The sequence below is a fragment of the Brienomyrus brachyistius genome, chromosome 4 (genome assembly GCF_023856365.1).
Source record: "Brienomyrus brachyistius isolate T26 chromosome 4, BBRACH_0.4, whole genome shotgun sequence".
Classification (NCBI taxonomy): Eukaryota; Metazoa; Chordata; class Actinopteri; order Osteoglossiformes; family Mormyridae; genus Brienomyrus; species Brienomyrus brachyistius.
In genome coordinates, this window is record NC_064536.1 from 35357622 (window position 1) to 35375589 (window position 17968).

The following is a 17968-nucleotide window of genomic DNA, read 5'->3' on the forward strand; positions in this document are numbered from 1 at the left end:
AACACTTCCTCTAAATCTCAACCCATCCTTCTTATCCCATCCTTCTTGTTGAAAGGTCTGCCCCGCACTGCGTCCATTGGTGGATGACTGTGGAAATACAGGAAAAGCTGTTACTCTATTGGTGAACTAGGACGTCGATCAAAGACGTCATGTTTAAATATTCGTAGTTCGTGCGAGGCCACAACTTGCTGTTTCATTGGATGTTTACGACCGTTCCCCGATCAGGATTGGTCATTTCACTGTTGTCCCGCCTTCTTTTTCTCATCGCAGGAATCGATGTAGGTTGAGCGGAGAGTTGATTTCCAAGGAAAACCAAAGTTTTGACAGGGACGTGGTCATGAAAATGGGGAGTCTGCAGGTTAGTAGCCCTTTTGCAGCCTGTTACTCGGCTGTACGCGCAGTTCCGCCCGGTGCTTCGTTTCTATGCACGGTCTACTCGGCCAGCCCCGTCTTTTGTGTACTTGTTCGCCGACCTGAGAGCCGCTACCGCGGAGGGTTAGGGTTAGGGATGCAGCGCCTCTGGGAGGCGGACATTTCGCGGCTGTGGTCATCGGGTTGACGGGGGGCTGCTGCCCTGCCATCTCCGCGGTGCCGTCTGTGTCTCCAGGCACCCCGCACTGTAACATATATATGAACATAAATGACCGCGTCGTTCTTCATGGCAGACGCTTTAATACCTGCATGAAAGCCTCCCGGACTCCAAAGCTGCAGAGAGCAAGGGGCTACCTGGCTTGCTGTCAGCCGCAGAGTGTGCGATCAGAGCCGTTACCACGCAGTGCCTCAGCGGTCAGGTTCTGCTGAGTTAGCCTCTGTGTGTTTATGGTCATGATCAGGTAAATTGGCCATTGTGTCTGGTCATGGTCATAGTTCAGCGAGTTAAGTCAAAATAGTCAGCTAAATCTAATCTATGTGGTGTACATGTCAAATTAGCGCTGCTTTAAAACGCTTAATTTATTGGGTGCAGTATTCAGTGTTCCAGCCGTAGGAGGCAGTATTAAGACACCTGGGCAGAGCATTGTGAGGTCAAGCTCAGATTAGCAGAACGAAGGAGGGTTTCACACTTTCAAGCTGATAAAGTAGAATTTACACAGCTTCATATTTAATGCTGACACTGACCATAGCCACACAGAGCCTGAGGCAACTGGAGAGTGGGATATGAAGATGTGGTTTCTCCTGTCCCCATGTCCCCCTGTCCCCTGCTGTGTCTCCGTAGCTGTGTTTGGGTCCAGATCTGGCGGGATCTATCCAATCCTCATTCTGAGTGGGCGTAGTGGCCATGACGTAAGCATTTTCATCCCCTCTGGAGTGACCTGTGGATGAACGGTGAGTCTAGGCATGGAGGACAGCTGTCCGTATCATGTGTATGATCAGGGGGATGAAATGGGGTCAGCGCACAGAGGTTTGACACGTTCCAGGCTCCCCAATCTCTCCTTTGGCTCCATATTCCCCCACGACACAAGTGAAGGCTTCATGTTTCTCAGAATGTGAATGCTTTCTCTGGTAGCCTTGTGAGTACTTGTAAATGATGTGTGTCATGCAGACGGACAGTGTGTATCAGGATGCCAGAGATGACAGAGAATGCGAGCCGTCCTCACAAACCCCAGAGGTGAGTGGTTTCTCTTCTGTAACCAAGGGCTGAATAGCTGTGTCAGCACTGATTTAGCGAGGATGGGGCCTAACATTCTGCCTAGTTTGTGCTCTAGTGGAGTGAACTGCGAGGGCAGTGTTGATGTAACAACCCGTGTGTTCATGTCTGAATGCTGGGGACCTATGTGGCAGCAGTAGCTGGCTGTACTGTCATAACGGTGCTGAGAAGACATGTCGTGTTTGTCTGCTTACAGGAAGAAAAACAAAGAAACGCACAATGCTGGTGAGTGTCACACTGAACAGAGTTAGTTATTATGAGAAGAGGGAGGAGCCCTAGGGGGTGTGTGAGCTGATGGGGGAGGAGCCCTGGGGGTGTGTGAGCTGATGGGGGAGGAGCCCTGGGGGTGTGTGAGCTGATGGGGGAGGAGCCCTGGGGGTGTGTGAGCTGATGGAGGAGGAGCCCTGGGGGGGTGTGTGAGCCGACGGAGGAGGAGCCCTGGGGGGGTGTGTGGGCCGACGGAGGAGGAGCCCTGGGGGGGTGTGTGGGCCGACGGAGGAGGAGCCCTGGGGGGGTGTGTGGGCCGACGGAGGAGGAGCCCTGGGGGGTGTGTGGGCCGACGGAGGAGGAGCCCTGGGGATTTTGTGTTATTGGGGTTGCTAATGATGTATTTTCTCTTTGGCCTGCAGTGGAGAGACATCGAAAGAAAAAGATCAACGCTGGAATTAATCGCATTGGCGAGCTCCTTCCCTGCTCCCAAGCCTTGAAACAGGCAAGGCAGTGTCTCCGTCACATGGGCAGTGGTGGCTTAATGGTTAGGGAAGCACACTTGAAATTGAAAGATTGCAGGTTCGTGACCCTAATGCAGGCCCAGTACCCAGGGTGACTCGTATATGTCTGCATCTGCTGCAGAGTAAGAACATGATTCTGGACCAGGCCTATCGCTACATCACAGAACTGAAGCAGCAGAATGACACACTTCTACTCAATGGTGGAGACAAGGTGCAAGGTATGTCTACATCTCAGTATATCTGGGTCTTCTGGAAAGCTCTCCATGTCGGAGGGCAGCGCGGATATGTCGCCCCGGAGCCCCCTAGCCCACGCTTGGGCTGCTTTCGGGTCTGTAGGCTTTATGTTGGTGGTTTAATCTCAAGTGGTAAACAGTGTTGTGCTGTGAATGCCAAGTTCACATTACATGGTATTAGCTTCAATTTTCCGGTTCGCCGACAGTTTTTGGAGCCAACAAAAGTCCCCATCTTGGGAAAGTCAGTGCTTGATCACTGTTTCTGAACTGTTTTCCGAAGTGTTCTAACCTGACTGTGAGTAGCAGTGAATGCAGTGATGAGCTACAGCCAATCAGAGCGCAAGACATGGGGTGAGGGGAAACGTGAGAGAGGTCTTTAAAAAGTTGTTAAGTTCAGTTTGTTTCTTAGTGTTCTGGGAAGAGGTGTTAAGTAAATGTTTACAGTTATTTGTGGCTTGAGATATACTGGCAGTCAAAAGTGTTTGCACACACAAAGATTCTCTACATTTGCATGTAAATTACTTAGGCTCAATTTACTCAGTATTTTTTGTTAATAAATAAATGTACGGTATGTTCACCATTTGAGTGCCGTTTTAAGAAAATGCCCTATCTTTGATTCATCAGAGTAACCTCCTCTAGCAGTTATAACTGCAGAGCAAATCTGAGGAATTCTGTCTCCATGGACAGTAAATCCTGCTCTTTAAGCTCCTTCCAATGCTCTTGGATCATTGTCCGCAGGTGTGATGCACTATGATGATGATGATAGTACTTTATTGATCCCACAGTGGGGAAATTGCGTGTTAACACAGCTCCAGACAGGTAGCAAAACGAGCTGGGAGCTGAGGTAACTGGCTGCCTACCGTGGCGCCATTCGGAAAAAACACTAGTTGGCTGCTTCACCTTTCTGTCCAGATCCTCCCAAACTAGCTCCATCGGGTTCAGGTCAGGTGACTGGTGGCCAAGCCATGAGGTTCAGCTTCCCTTTTTCTATCCTTTTCAAATAGCCGTGACACAGTATGAAGGCATGTTTGTTCTTATTGTCCTGTTGCCTGAATAATGTCTGACCACTGAGTCTGTTGCCCGATGGAATGGCATGTCGCTGCAGGATGCTATGGTAGCTTTTGTGATTCAAAATTCCAGTCACGCTACGCAGATATCCAGCTTTAGATCCAGTGAAGCACCCCAAAGCATCACACTGCCCTCTACGTGCTTAGCAGTGGACGTTATACACTGTGGCAGCATCCTCTTCTCAACACACATCACACCTCCTGGAAGAACCGCAGATTTCAAACTTGAATTCATCAGTCCACAGCACTTTATTCCAGTCTTCTACACACCAGCTTCTGTGTTATTTGGCCCGTATGAATGAACACTTTCCTCTTGTTAGGAACCCTCAAAAGTGGCTGAAACAGAACTCTTTAGTCCCACCTCCCTCAGTCTTCTGTTGACAGTTAAAGTTATGTGTTGGTGCCATGAGATTCATTCAGCTGCACTTTGATTTGTGGTGCCCTTCCCCACAACCTGATGAATACATGTTTTTTTTACCTTATGGGGACCAGTTTCCTGGTTTCCTGGTCCTCTTATGGGAAAACTGTATTTTATAAAAATCCGTGACTGCAGTGGAAAAAAAAAACTAAAAATGCAAAAACTCTTGTATTTTGCTTGGTTACTTATGGTTATGTTTAGGGCTGGGTAAGGTTGTCATAGTTAGCATTAGCATTTTCTCATAGAGGTGAATGAGCGGCCCCCAAAAAGATATGATTACACGACTGCGTGTGTGACTCCCTGTTGCCCCCTGTTGCTGATCAGTCATGTAGTGTATAAAGTATGACAGTAAAATGATCTGACGATTCGGATAGTATGAACTTGGCTTTAAGCGCAGGTTTTGTTTTCTCTGCATCCTTCTGAGACGGGAGCTGCATTTACGCAGTACCAGTGTTGGATTAATTAATCTTCTTTGGGATCCTCTGGGTCCCTAAGCTGGTGTAGGCTGTGTATTAATTGGCTCTGCACAACAAGGTACCTGCCCCATGCTTTAAGCCCGTCTGTCCATCTGTCTGTTCACTACAGCGGAGGAAATCCGGAGGCTTCGGCGCCAACTGGACGAGCTCCGCAAGGAAAGCGCCCACTACATGGAGCTGCTGAAGGCCAACGGCATCAACTTTCTGGACGACCCCACAGTGCACTGGAAGGGCAGGCTGGGCCGCACCCGGCTCGCCAAGGTCACCCCAGCGCACTTGGTCCCCGAGGGCATAATCGTCTACTCCAACGGGAATGTACTGTGCCCCGCAGGGGAGGATCCGGCTGCCTCCAACCAGAACGCGGGGAAGCGGTCTGGTGACATCGTAGCCAACCAGCCCGCATGCAGTGTGGAACCTGCATCCAGGACCAAATTCTGCTTACAGGACCCCCCGGCCTCTCCTGCGGCCCAGCTCGTGCCTGTTCCGGGTCTCGTGGCTGTGGAGCAACACGCGAGTGACCCTCACGTCATCTCCAAGCTGCCCGGCGGAGTGTCCTACATCGCCGTCCCTGCCGTCTGCCCCTTGTCGGCAACAAGCTTAGCCACAGCCCAGCCCTCAATCTCCACGGCAACGCATAGCCCTGCACCCCAGGTCACTCTCCCTCTGGGGCCCCTCGCAGTCCCCTCCCTGCCCTCAGCTCTTGGTTCCACATCACAGTCTCAGGAGTCAGCCCTGAGGACTCTGGCCTTGGACTCTTCTGCTGCAGTCACCCCAGAACAGGGCCCCCGATCATTCAGCACAGTTACCCTCCCCCAGAGCGTTGGGGACAGCCATGCGCTCAGGATCGGCAGCACCGGAAGCACGCAAACCACGTGGACAACGCTGCAGCTGGGTCCAAATAGTGTGCAACCTTTCTGTCATGCCATAGTCAGCACCTCCTCTCCCACACAAACATGCAACAGTACTGCACAGAGCCTGCAGGGGGCGCTCATGCGTCCGACTAGCTCTGTTACCTCCATTCAGCCTGTGCTGGCACAAGCCCAGGTCCAGAGTCCCCCTCCTGTACTGGGCCCCCCTCAGGTCACAGTCCAGACCTCTATGCAGGTCCCACTACCGCCTCCTGTTCACGTCCCACTGCAGAGCACTGCACAGGCTCCACTCCAGGCTACACCCACAGTTCTGCCCCTGCTGCAAACCATGCAGGTGTTGCAGATGCGGAGCAACATAGCACCTCCCGCTCCCCAAACCCCCAGTAACACCAAAGTGGTCATCCTCCAGCCAACCAATCCACCTGCGCCACAGGCAGTGATCAGGGAAGGTTTAGCCAATCAGTCATCTTGCCAGCACATTGTCATCATTCAGGCAAATAATCAGAATTCCCTGCAGCAGAACCCCAGCGTGAATGGGGCCCCGGTCGCAGTTCCTCTAACACAGCAGATTGTTACGTCCAGCTGTGCGGCTTCCACTACTAATGTGCACACGGTTGGCGGAAAGCATCTGGTGCACATTCTGCCACGACCACTAGCTCCGCCCACATCTAGCCCAGCACCACCCGTGCAGGCACCCCAGACCATAACAGTGAATGGGCAGGTCTTCGCTCTGCAGGCAGTGAAGCCGCCAGCCGGGTCATCTCTGAAGACTGCCCTGCAGATTGTCCAGCCTACAACCAGCGAGGACCCAAACACCAACCTGACACTGCACAGCCTGGGGGCACTCGCCAATCTCAACCAGAGCATTTCACATGTGTCCAATCAGAGCCTGCAATTCAATGTGACCCCGCCCTCTTATCCCCTGACCCCGATTCCTATTCCCGTCACCACAGCAGCAGTAAATCCTGCTTTAGCCACCTCTACCACTTCGATTACCAGTCCAGTTGGGGGCCCTGTGAAGGTATTACTGAGGAAACCCGGGCCGGCCATAGCAGCAAAACCTAAATCAAGACGCACTGCCTCTAAGAAGGGTGTTTCAACCAAGAAAATGGCACCTAGACAGAGGGATGATTCTCTCCCTCATCCCAGAATGGGAGCAGGACAGAATCTGCCTGCAATTGAAAAGCAAATCCAGTCGACAGAGCCTTCAACATCAACCGCCATGCCAGAAAGGTGCTCCTCTACCAGATCTACAGAACCTGCCCTTCAGCAGTCTGAGGAACTTAACAATGCGCAGTGTGTCACGTCCACAGTAGATGGAACCTCTGGATCTGGTGCCAGTTCCAGTGCTAGTAGACCCATAGTTTCCACTTCAGGTTCTCCAGAGTGTATCTTTGCCGTTAGCCATATGACTTTGACACTGAATAGCCCTACAGTTACTAGTGAGAGTCCTGCTCAGAGCAAATCCGTATCATCTACTGCAGCTTCATCAGAATGTAGTAAATCTGTGGTCATCTTCACCATTAGTGGACCCACAGTCTCTCCGGTGAGTGAACCTGTAGTGTCCGGTGCAACTTTGACAGAATTCCCACCTGCTGTGAGCTGTGTCAGTTCCTCAGTCAGTAGACCCATAGATTCTCCTGTGAGTTCCACAGTGAGTAAACTTCTAGTTACCAGTGATACTTCCACTGATGGTAACCACAAAGTGCCCAGTTCTAGCTTTACAGTTACTGGGCTGAGTTTGTTGACGGGCACATCGGTCAGTCATCCTCTAGACCTTCAGGACTCTCTGACTAACGAACGGCCAGCACTTACTTCCTCTTCTTTGGCCACCCTCACGAGACCGTGTTCAGTATTCACTTCCTCACCTGCTCCAAACGTTCTTCCTCCACTCACTGAGTGTGCAAAGCCCACCCCTCCTTCTCAGACTGTGATTTCCCCATTGGAACCCACATTGTTGTCTCTGGCATCGCCCCAGGGTAATACTGTCCCTACAGAGCCAAGCATGAAGATTGCTGGAAGAGATAGTGAGCCCAGTGGACACAGGGTATCTGATGAGGGAACAGATAAAGGGGTTCCAGGGGGAGAAGAAGAGCTGTCCAGGAAGGCTTCGGCTCCACCTCAACATGTGTGTGAAATGGAGCAGGACACTCTTGGGCAGCCTCTGCTATCCAGCCGACAGACGGAGTCCCCTGTGTTAGCTGGGCCTGGTGGTGCTCGTGGGTTCTCTGTGGCATCTATGCTTCCTCCTTGCCACGGAGTGAGCACACCTGGAGTCTCCTTTGCCACCTTCACCTTCACCTCGGAACAAGCAGAGATCTTGGCTATGGCTGCCAGAGCTATCTTTGAACAAGACAGTCCCGGGAGGAGATCTGGAAGCTGTGGGATGGAGAGTCCCACACCTGGCCTTGCATCAGGTCTCACCTCAGGTCCCACGTCAGACTGGGACCTTGCAAAAGCTCAGCAGACCTCCCACTCCAAGGAGAGGTCAATAGGATCCCAGCCCAAGCTGCCAAAAGCAAGCGAAATTACAGCAGCTAGGCCTCTTTCAGAGGTCTCTGTTGAGTCTCTAGAGGCACCGGCTAGGGAGCTTCTGGCTGCTCCCTACCCACAGTCTTCTCAGGCCCATTCCCAGTCCTCCCAGTCTCCCAGTGTCGGTAGCCTCAGTGTTAATAACTTGATAAGGCCTACTAGTTCCTGTCAGCCCTACCCCTGTTCTCCCAGCTTACCCCAACAGGTATCAGCGCCGTCACCCGTGGTCCCCTCTATGACCCAGCCCCCTGTTCTCCTCCCACCCTGCTCTGCCTCGGGACAATTATCTGAGTTGACTCCCTCGAAGACAGCCCTCATGAGGGCAGCGGGTGCCGAACGCCGCATGAAGGACTTGCCCAAACGCACCGCCCAGGATGACATGATGGTATCGGGCAGCAAGAGGCCAAAGCCCTGCTCTGCCAATGCCGTCACTCGGATAGACATGAAGGCTGTGTCTTCAGATCATGTGCAGATGATGCCTGGGCACCTTCCTGCTAGCTTAGGAAGCTCCTCTGCTCCCGGCAACCGAGCTCACCCCACAGATGGGATCAGCCCATTGTTCCCTGGGAACAGCTTCATGAACACGGTCCTAAGGCAAACTGATAGCCAATGCAGTTCCCAGGTGCTCCAGCAGGAACATCTGCAGCCGAGTCGCAGTCAACATGGCAATACTGGCCACCACCAACCAGGAAACCCTTACCTGAAGCAACAGGAACAGCAGCAGCTTCAAGGCCAAAGGCAACATCTGTACCAGCTGCAGCACCATTTGATCCAACCTGACCCCACACAGCTTCATAGCCTCCACCAGAGGGTACTGCAGCAAGATCAGCACATACAAAAAAAGCGGGGAATGGTTCGAGGAAGTCAACAAGCACCAATCATTAGCCTTACGCAGAAGCAGCATCATGTGGAGAAGAATGGAGTGCAGCATCAGCAACAACAGCAGCAACCACAGCAGCAACCACAGCAACAGCACCATCAGCAGCAGCAACCACAGCAACAGCACCATCAGCAGCAGCAACCACAGCAACAGCACCATCAGCAACAGCAGCAGCAACCACAGCAACAGCACCATCAGCAACAACAGCAGCAACCACAGCAGCAGCATCATCAGCAGCAACAGCAGCAGCAACCGCAGCAGCAGCAGCACCATCAGCAACAGCAGCAACCGCAGCAGCAGCAGCACCATCAGCAACAACAGCAGCAACCACAGCAGCACCATCAGCAACAGCAGCAACCGCAACAGCACCATCAGCAATCACAGCAACAGCATCATCAGCAGCAGCAGCAAACACAGCAACAACAACAGCATCATCAGCAACAGCAACCACAGCAACAGCATCATCAGCAGCAACAGCAGCAACCACAGCAACAGCATCATCAGCAGCAACCACAACAACAGCATCATCAACAACAACCACAGCAACAACATCATCAGCAACAGCAGCAGCTACCACAGCAACAACCGCATCATCAACAACAGCAACCACAGCCACAGGCTTCCCACTCGATGCACCAACACATCCAACAACATCTCCAGCAGCAGCAGCACTTTGGTGGCCGCCATCAAGAGAAGAGCCTCCTGCACCCTCAGCAACAGCCACGGCAGGACCAGCAGGTCACTCAGAGCCACAATGTCATGCAAAGGCTGATCAGCTCCAGGTCTCTGGAACAGCAGTTGACCCCACAAGCTGGCAGCACTGTGTCACGTTCATCTGATATGACCTGTGCCCCGTCGCGGCAGGAGCGCCATCGCATCTCCAGCTACTCTGCAGAGGCTCTCATTGGGAAGTCTTCATCCAGTGGTGAGCAGCGTCTGGGGCTCCCCCTGCAGGCCCCTCGCTCCGCCCAGGACCAGCCGGACATGCGCCCCTACCTGGATGTGTCACGAGGGAAAGGGACCCACAACCCACAGGGGCGGCTCCCACCAGAGCACCCGGGGCCCGGGGACCTGCAGCGCGTCTCTGAATGCGCCCCCTTTAAAGCTCTGAGCGGTGGGCAGCACACGCTGGCCGGCTTTGAAGCACAGGCTTCTAAGGCTGGCCCAACGGCACACCGGGCTGTGCAAACACAAGGCTTCAGGATGGGATCCAGCGTAGCAGGGGACCGGCAGCCTCGGGGGCCATACCCTGGCCAGCAGGGGGTGCCTGTGGGCACCGGGGTCCAGCGAGACCACGACAGCTGCCAGCAGAGCTTCATGCAGAGCCTCCTGGTGCCACAGGTAGAGCAGGTGGGCCACCAGAGGGCGCCACAGTGCTGCCCCCCTGTCAGCATGGACTACGGCTGTGTGTCGGGCACCCCAGGGGGGGACCTGCAGGCTAAGGCTGGCAGCCCCAGCGTGCCCCCCGTACAGAAGCCACCCGCCATGCGGCTCAGTGACACCAGCAAGGGGCACATTAATGCACAGATCGGAGGCAACATGCACAGTGGAGGGGTCAGGGCGGGCCTGCACCCCCCCACATCCCACAGCAGCGCCGAATCCAGTCTCCCCGCTGCCCCTCCCACGGTGGCCCGGCCGCTGAATGCAGTCAGCCAGCGTTCCCGCCACCTGGGCCCGGACACCCAGACCGGCAAGCTGCGACCCACAGAGCGGTCTCGAGCCAGCACTCTGCGGCCCGGGAACCCATTTGAGAGCGAGGGGCACCTGGCCCTGCCCGCAGGGGGCAGCGTCCTGCTGGGCCGGCAGCAGCCGGGGGGTGACGCACGCAGGGGCAGCATTGTGCGCTTCATGGCCGACAGTGTGCAGGTGGGGGGAGATGGCTTGGTGTCCGACCAGCACCTGGCTCAGAATTTCGGCTTCTCCTTCATCCCAGACAACGCCCCCGGCATCAATACCAACCCCACCTTCATGCCACCGGTGAGCCAGCCCAGCACAGCCCGCACCCCGGCCATCCTGCCAGTGGAGCCCCAGGCCCCACTTTCCTCCTTCTACCCCTCATACTCCCCCGCGGCACACCCCAGCCTACCCAGTGACATCCAGCTGCAGTACTTCCCCAACCAAATGTTCAGTAGCCCCAACACAGAGAAGGCCCCCGGGCCACCACTCAACAACCGTTTTGGCTCCATTCTGTCGCCACCCCCGCCCAGTGGGCTTCACACAGGCCAGCTTCCCCCTCCTCACCGACATGCCCCCCATGCCCATCACCAACTCCTCGGCCATCACCCCACATCTGTCCAACTTCAACCTGACCTCCCTATTTCCTGAGATCGCCACAGCGATGCCGGCCGATGGCTCCACTATGCCCATGTCCCCACTGCTGTCTCTCACCAACACATCATCCTCGGACTCCGGGAAGCAGCCCAACCGCCCCGCCCACAATATCAGCCACATCCTGGGGCATGATGGGACCTCTGCCATCTGATGAGGCCGGGTCTGTGGGTGGCACAGGGTTAAAAATCCAGCCGTCTTGTGTTCAGAGTGTTTTTCCTAACCTTTACATTTTTTTTTTTTTTTTTTGACAATCCTCATTCCTGTGGACACTGCTGTCGCCTGGCATCTGACAACCACCAAGGAGTTGGAAAGACCTCGCATGACGGTGACACTAGCCATAGCCATCTAACATTTTCTTTATTATTTTTTTCCATTTTTTTTTAGATCTCAGAGTGGTGGGGTGGGTGGGCTCCCTTTATACAAATGTTTACAGTTGTATCTCCTCAGAGAGGAGGCCTGTGACATCTTTCAGCAGCTATAGCACAAACCGTGACTGTTTCTCACTAAATAACCAAACTGATATCAGGGTTGATTTTATAGCAATTTGGATCTGTGTGAAAAATGTAAAATTTCTTATTTATAACAACTGTTAGTACATCATGTAGATACCTGTAAATATATAAAGTTGATTATTAAAGATTTTCTAATTTAAAAGGGACAGTGCTTGTTTTTCAGGTGAATCTGTTACCTGCGGCAACATAAATGTGTTTCTCAGATCGGCCTGTTTGATTTCGAAGGGTTCAGTGTGGGTGCCGGCCATTCCATCGGTGGCACGGATTTAAGTTTAAGTATGTTTTTGCAATGCAATCAAAATTCGTGAACATCAGGGGTCATAAGAGAAAAGGTGTGACTTGAAAATATCTAATTTAATTTCGCAAATTTGTTAACCGCCCCTGGGAAAATATGGCGATCCGTGGCCTGTGGGAATACTGGCTGGGGACTGGGGTTAGGAACACCTACCGTCTATCACTGACATCTTCGCTGTGTTGTTCTTCACATGTCCACACGGGGGCAGCACTGCATTGGGCCTGTATATAAATGTCTCCAAGCTCACTGTATGCATCCAGGGTCACCATGATCCTTAAGTGTATAAGTGTTTATGTTGCACTGCAAAACACGATTTTGAAAGTGCTGTTCCTTTGCTCTCCTGTTTCGGCATTTGGCCTGGTGGGGCTTCCAGCCAGTGGTGCAGTGTTTCCAGAACTCGGGACTCTTTATTGCCAGTATGTGAACATACCGGAATTGGTTGTGGTTCAGTGCAAACACTGAACACAGAGACTGCAGTTAACAGTTGGACAACTGTGCAGTGCAAACATGACAGGGTGTTAAATAAATAAACAAACATACAGTGCACACAGGCAACATGGTACACTTGACAGTGATAGTGGTATACGTGTGTAATGTGAAAAGATGGCAAGTGTGCAGCATAGTAAGCAGTGAAGAAGAAGTGCAAATGTGTTCGGCATATTGGCTGTAAGGAGTGGTTATTTCAGTTACTGTTGCTTTTCTGTCGGCTTGAACCAATCTGGCCATTCTTCTGTGACCTCAAATAACAACCATTCAAATCCACTGTCAAACCCTGAACCCTCTGATGGGGGAATCAGCACCTTACCCACGGCGCCACTCTGCTATGATGAGGCTCAAATTTGACCTCCTTTCTCATATACTTTTATTGTTGTAGTTTTTGTTGATTGGAAAAGTTTTGCTTTGTGAGAAATATATTTGTGTAGCTCCCGCTCCAATACTGCTTACACCTGTGCTTTCATTGGACACTCAGCGCTAATGCCTAAACAAACCGTTCGTTGAATATTTGCCTCATCTGCTGTGAAATCAAGCATGCAGTAATACCCAAATACCCCCACTCTGCCCTTCACTCCCAAGGGTGTGAACCAGCAGTATGGAGGTTGGATGCTTCACGTTGTCGTTTCACATTTTTGACTTTATCCAAAAACAAACTGCTCCTAACGTGTGAGCCCCTGCTGGACCCCCACCATCCAGTCTGCCCCTTGCCTTGGACCTTGTGGTTCCTAGGATAGGAGGAAGCCTCAGATTTACTCTGTACTGAATCAGCAGCCACAGAAGACAGGTCCAAACCATTGATGGTTCAATAAAAATCATGTTACTATACCAGAGAAGTCATCTTTGTTTTAGGTGAGTTACCTGTGGACCTTCTGGAACAGGTGGGCTGGATCCTGAACCAGAGGGACACCCGTGTATTGGGGAGGCGTATGTGTAGAGTACTTGAGAAGTGTTAAAACTAGGGACTGGGGGGGCAGAGGATTTAGTTAATATAGCTGGGGGGAGATGGAAAGCCTTAATTAATAATGAAAGTGAGCACTGTAAAAGGCCTAGACTTCGCTGTCTGTACTTAAACGCTAGGAGTATTAGAAACAAAATTCATAATTTAGAGGCTTTCATTTCATCAGATTCTTATGATATTATAGGAATAACTGAAACATGGATGAGTGACCATGATGGAGAAGAATATAATATGGATGGTTACTTGTTCTGTAGAGACCAGATAAGCAGGAAGGGAGGTAGTGTTACAGTATACGTAAAAGAAAACTTTCAGGCAAGGGAGCTCACTGATAAAAATAAAAGTACAGAAGCTGTATGGATAAAACTAGAGGCTAAAATCTCAAATGGCCTAATTGTCGGGGTTTGTTATAGAGCATCTAATGTAGCTGTAGAGGAGAGCAGAATGTTATATGATATCAGGATTATGAGTAATAAAAATGATGTGGTGGTTTTGGGTGATTTTAATTTACCTGGGATACAGTGGGACACAGTCTCTGGCTCTTCTGTAAATTAACTTGAGATGGTGGAATTAGTACAGGATTGTTTTTTTTTACTCAGTTTGTTAATACCCCTACCAGGGGAGAAGCCCTTCTTGATCTTGTGTTCTCTAATAACCAGGAAAGGATTGGACGGTAGTGATCATAACATGGATAAGTTCGAGGTTAATTTTAGTGTCCGAAGAGCAAAGTCCAAAACAAAACTATACAATATTAGGAAGGCAGACTTTAATGGTATAAGACTGAAACTAAAAAATGTACACCGGATGGAGTTATATTCATGTTCATATCTGTTTCCAGCAAAATTAAATATAAGAAACTGCAACCAACAACATAAGAAGATAAGAAATTTACAAACGAGAGGAGGCCATTCGGCCCATCAAGCTCATTTGGGGAGAACTTAACTAATAGCTCAGAGTTGTTAAAACCTTATCTAGCTCTGATTTAAAGGAACCCAGGGTTTTAGCTTGCGCTACACTAGCAGGAAGACTATTCCATACTATAACTACATGCTGTGTAAAGAAGTGCTTCCTCAAATTCATCTTAAAATGCTCTCCTGCTAATTTCAACTTATGGCCACGAGTTCTAGTATTTAAACTAATACTGAAGTAGCCATTTGGCTGAACAGCATCCAGACCTGTTAGAATCTTATACACCTGGATCATGTTCCCCCTTAGTCTCCTTTGCTCAAGGCTAAACAGATTCAGCTCAGCTAATCTCTCCTCATAAGACATTCCTCTAAGACCAGGAATCATTCTTGTCGCCCTACGTTGCACCCTTTCCAAGGCAGCAATGTCCTTCTTATGGTATGGTGACTAAACCTTCACAAAATATTCTAGGTGGGGTCTTACCAAGGAATTGTATAATCGTAGCATCATCTCCCTTGAGTAAGAGCCTTATAATTAAAAATTAAATTGATATAGTAAATGAATTTAATGATTGTTTTGCACAGGTATTCACTGTAGAGGACATGAGTAACATACTGACTGTTATTACTAATCCAGCGTCGTCTATGACTAATATGTATATACCTGAAGCTGATGTGGTACTAAATCTAGCCAAGCTCCAAATAAATAAATCGCAGGGCCCTGATGCCATCTTACCTATAGTTTTAAAAGAGATGAGGGATATTATTAGCCAACCTTTAACTTTACTATTGCAGAAATCCTCATCTGCGTGTGTGGTACCTTCTGATTGGAAGCATGCTAATATAACACCCATATTCAAAAAAGGGAATAGAAGTAATCCGTCAAACTATAGGCCCATTAGTTTAATTAAAATTAGTTTAACTCGCATAGCTGGAAACGTAATAGAAGCTATAATACAAATGGATATGGTAGATTCAAATAACATTCTGAGGGATAGGCATGGATTTAGGAGAGGTAGATGCTGTTTAATCAACTTTGCAGTTTTTTAAGGGAGCTACAAGAGAAATTGACTACAAAAAGGCCTACGATGTGATACTTAGATTTGCAGAAGTCCTTCGATGTTGTACCCCACAAATGACTCTTGCTTAAGCTCAAAGCTGAAGGGGTTTTAGGAACTGTAGCAGCTTGGATCAAAAACTGGTTAACAGACAGAAAGCAGCAAGTAGTTATTAGAGGCACAATGTCACAGTGGCCCTGCGTTCATAGTGGGGTACCGCAGGGTTCAATTTTAGGGCCACTGATATTCCTAATTTACATTAATGATATTAACACCAATACATACAGTAAACTGGTTAAATTTGCAGATGACACCAAGGTGGGTGGTGTAGCAGATACTGAAGTAGCAGCACATATACACCTACACTTTTATAGTAGGTGGCACGGAGGTGCAGTTGTCAGCATTGTTACCTCACACCTCTGGGACCTGGGTTCGAGTTTCCATCAGGGTTCCATGTGCGTGTTCTCACCATGTCATCTTTGCGTCCACAGGCTGTGGCCCCCCATGGCCCTAAATAGGATAAGCGGCTTCAGAAAGTGGATGGATGGATGTTCTTTTGTAGCAGCGCTACTTAAAGTGTACTACATCAGCCTGCTGTCCCGGCGGTATAACGCTATTGGACAGCTTCAGGGGGCACAGAGGCTGCTGGGAAGAGATATTGAGATATTAGTCCTTTAAAAATGAACATGAAAGACACCAGGAAGATCGCGATCGTCTGTCTGTTTGTTTGTAGGTCTCTCACGTTCAATTGGATTACAACTGGATCACCTTGAGTTACAGTTTCCATCTGGATGTATGTGCTGTTCTGCACGTACTTGTCCATGTGAGTTTGTCTTGAGTGGATCTGTCTTTGTCTGGGGAACCAGCCAGATATGACATGACTGAGGTCCACATTTTTTTAAGAGCTGAAAATAAAAATTTAACTAAATATTCAACAGTTAAAAAAATAAAACAAAAAATCAGCAGCTGAAAATGTCTGTGGACCAAGTGCATTTTTATTCAGTTCGAATGTGTGTGCTGCTGAGTGTGTGAGAGAGAGCTAGAGTATTCAGTATTAGCATGACAGAGGATGCGTGACTCATGAACTGCACGCACGCACTTCACGAAAAGCAGGTGAGATTCACATTGCGTGCGTGTGCCCCTGCAGCATTGTGAAGGAGGGTGCGCAGGCTGCATATCATTCGGTAAGACAAAACAGTAATCGATATCTGTAAAAAATGTTACAAAACTGCAACCTTCTATAGTGTTTGGAGTAAAGATAATAGTATGAAACATAAATAAGCATAGGCTAGGCTACTCTGGCCATGGCAAAGGTTGGGTTTCTTTCATATTATGCCTAATGGGCTAGAATAGGCTAACTAACATTTTGCACAGTCATTAATAAAAAAATAAACGGCTTATGAAGTAATATCAGTAATAATGTCCATAGAAACCAAAGCCAAAACAAGTGTATTTGATGTTGGCTTGTAATGGTGTGTTAAAATCAAGCATTTCTCTTTCAATTTTACCTTTACATATGGTTGTAAATAACCTTAGATTACATGCTTTCCTCCCAAAATATTTTACTGCCCTGTAATGTTCTTATGATATAGACCTAAATTCATTCAGTAAGGCACATTTATAAAGCTCCACACAACGTGCTGTAACCTAAACTATGAATTAATTGATATGAACTCTCATTTAACATTGCCGGTCCCCCCAGAAAACAAACCTCCTGTATGTAATGTGTGATTAATCAGACCCCCCAATCCCCTCACCCCTGGGACCCGGATCTCACTATGTTTCCAGCATTAGCTACGGCCCTGCTCATAGCCACCTCACGCTGCATTAGGAACTGATACAGTCCATTTTGAGAATTGGTCATGAGGTTTTTCTTTCACTTATCCATCATCAACTGCCCCTGTACTACTGGGCTGTTTTGAACACTGCTGGTAGTGTTTATTGTTTAGTGTTGATTGTTAGAGTTGTAATTTACTATTGCTGCCAGTGAGCTGGGGGAGGGTTCTATGTACATGATTTCGTTATATTGTTTTTCAGTAATAGGGTCTTTTGGAATTACCGTGTTTCCGCGAAAATAAGACCTATTCCAAAAACAAGCCCTAGTTACTGTACCAACGGTAACTAGAATGATTATATGTAAACAGGAAACAGGAAATAATATTTTAACCCCCCAGACAAGATGAGTGCAAAAAAAAAATAAGGGCTACTGGTTCTAAAGGAAATTGAGTTGCGAGATATTCAGGATGGAATTTGGAGCTTGGAGATTTACGATGATGTTGCAGAAGAAGGTGCCATGGCAACTATATTTGGATAAATGTATAAACAGTATATTTTTGTTCATGAATAAATGTACCGTTAGATTGTTTACATGGAAAGATACGGTTAGAAGATGACATGATGTCTGTATTTGAATAAATGTGGATTTTTGTTCATGAATACCGGTAAATGTACTGTAGTTTGTTGTACATGGGATAATAAGACATCCCCTGAAAATAAGATCTAACGCGTCTTTTGAAGCAAAAATTAATATTTCGGGGTAACATGGTACATAAATGAAAATATAGCC

At 49.1% G+C, this 17968-nt stretch overlaps 1 protein-coding gene across 1 annotated transcript; it reads left to right on the top strand.

Annotated features, from left to right (window-relative positions):
- Nucleotides 1-248: 248 nt before the first annotated feature.
- Nucleotides 249-13221, top strand: LOC125740540 (basic helix-loop-helix domain-containing protein USF3). Its single transcript, XM_049011790.1, is given in 7 exon segments — nt 249-1323; nt 1541-1606; nt 1842-1870; nt 2275-2357; nt 2498-2594; nt 4680-11047; nt 11049-13221. Coding segments are annotated over 6 exon segments (6909 nt in total). The 5' UTR covers nt 249-1323; nt 1541-1559; the 3' UTR covers nt 11334-13221.
- The last annotated feature ends 4747 nt before the right edge of the window (nt 13222-17968 follow it).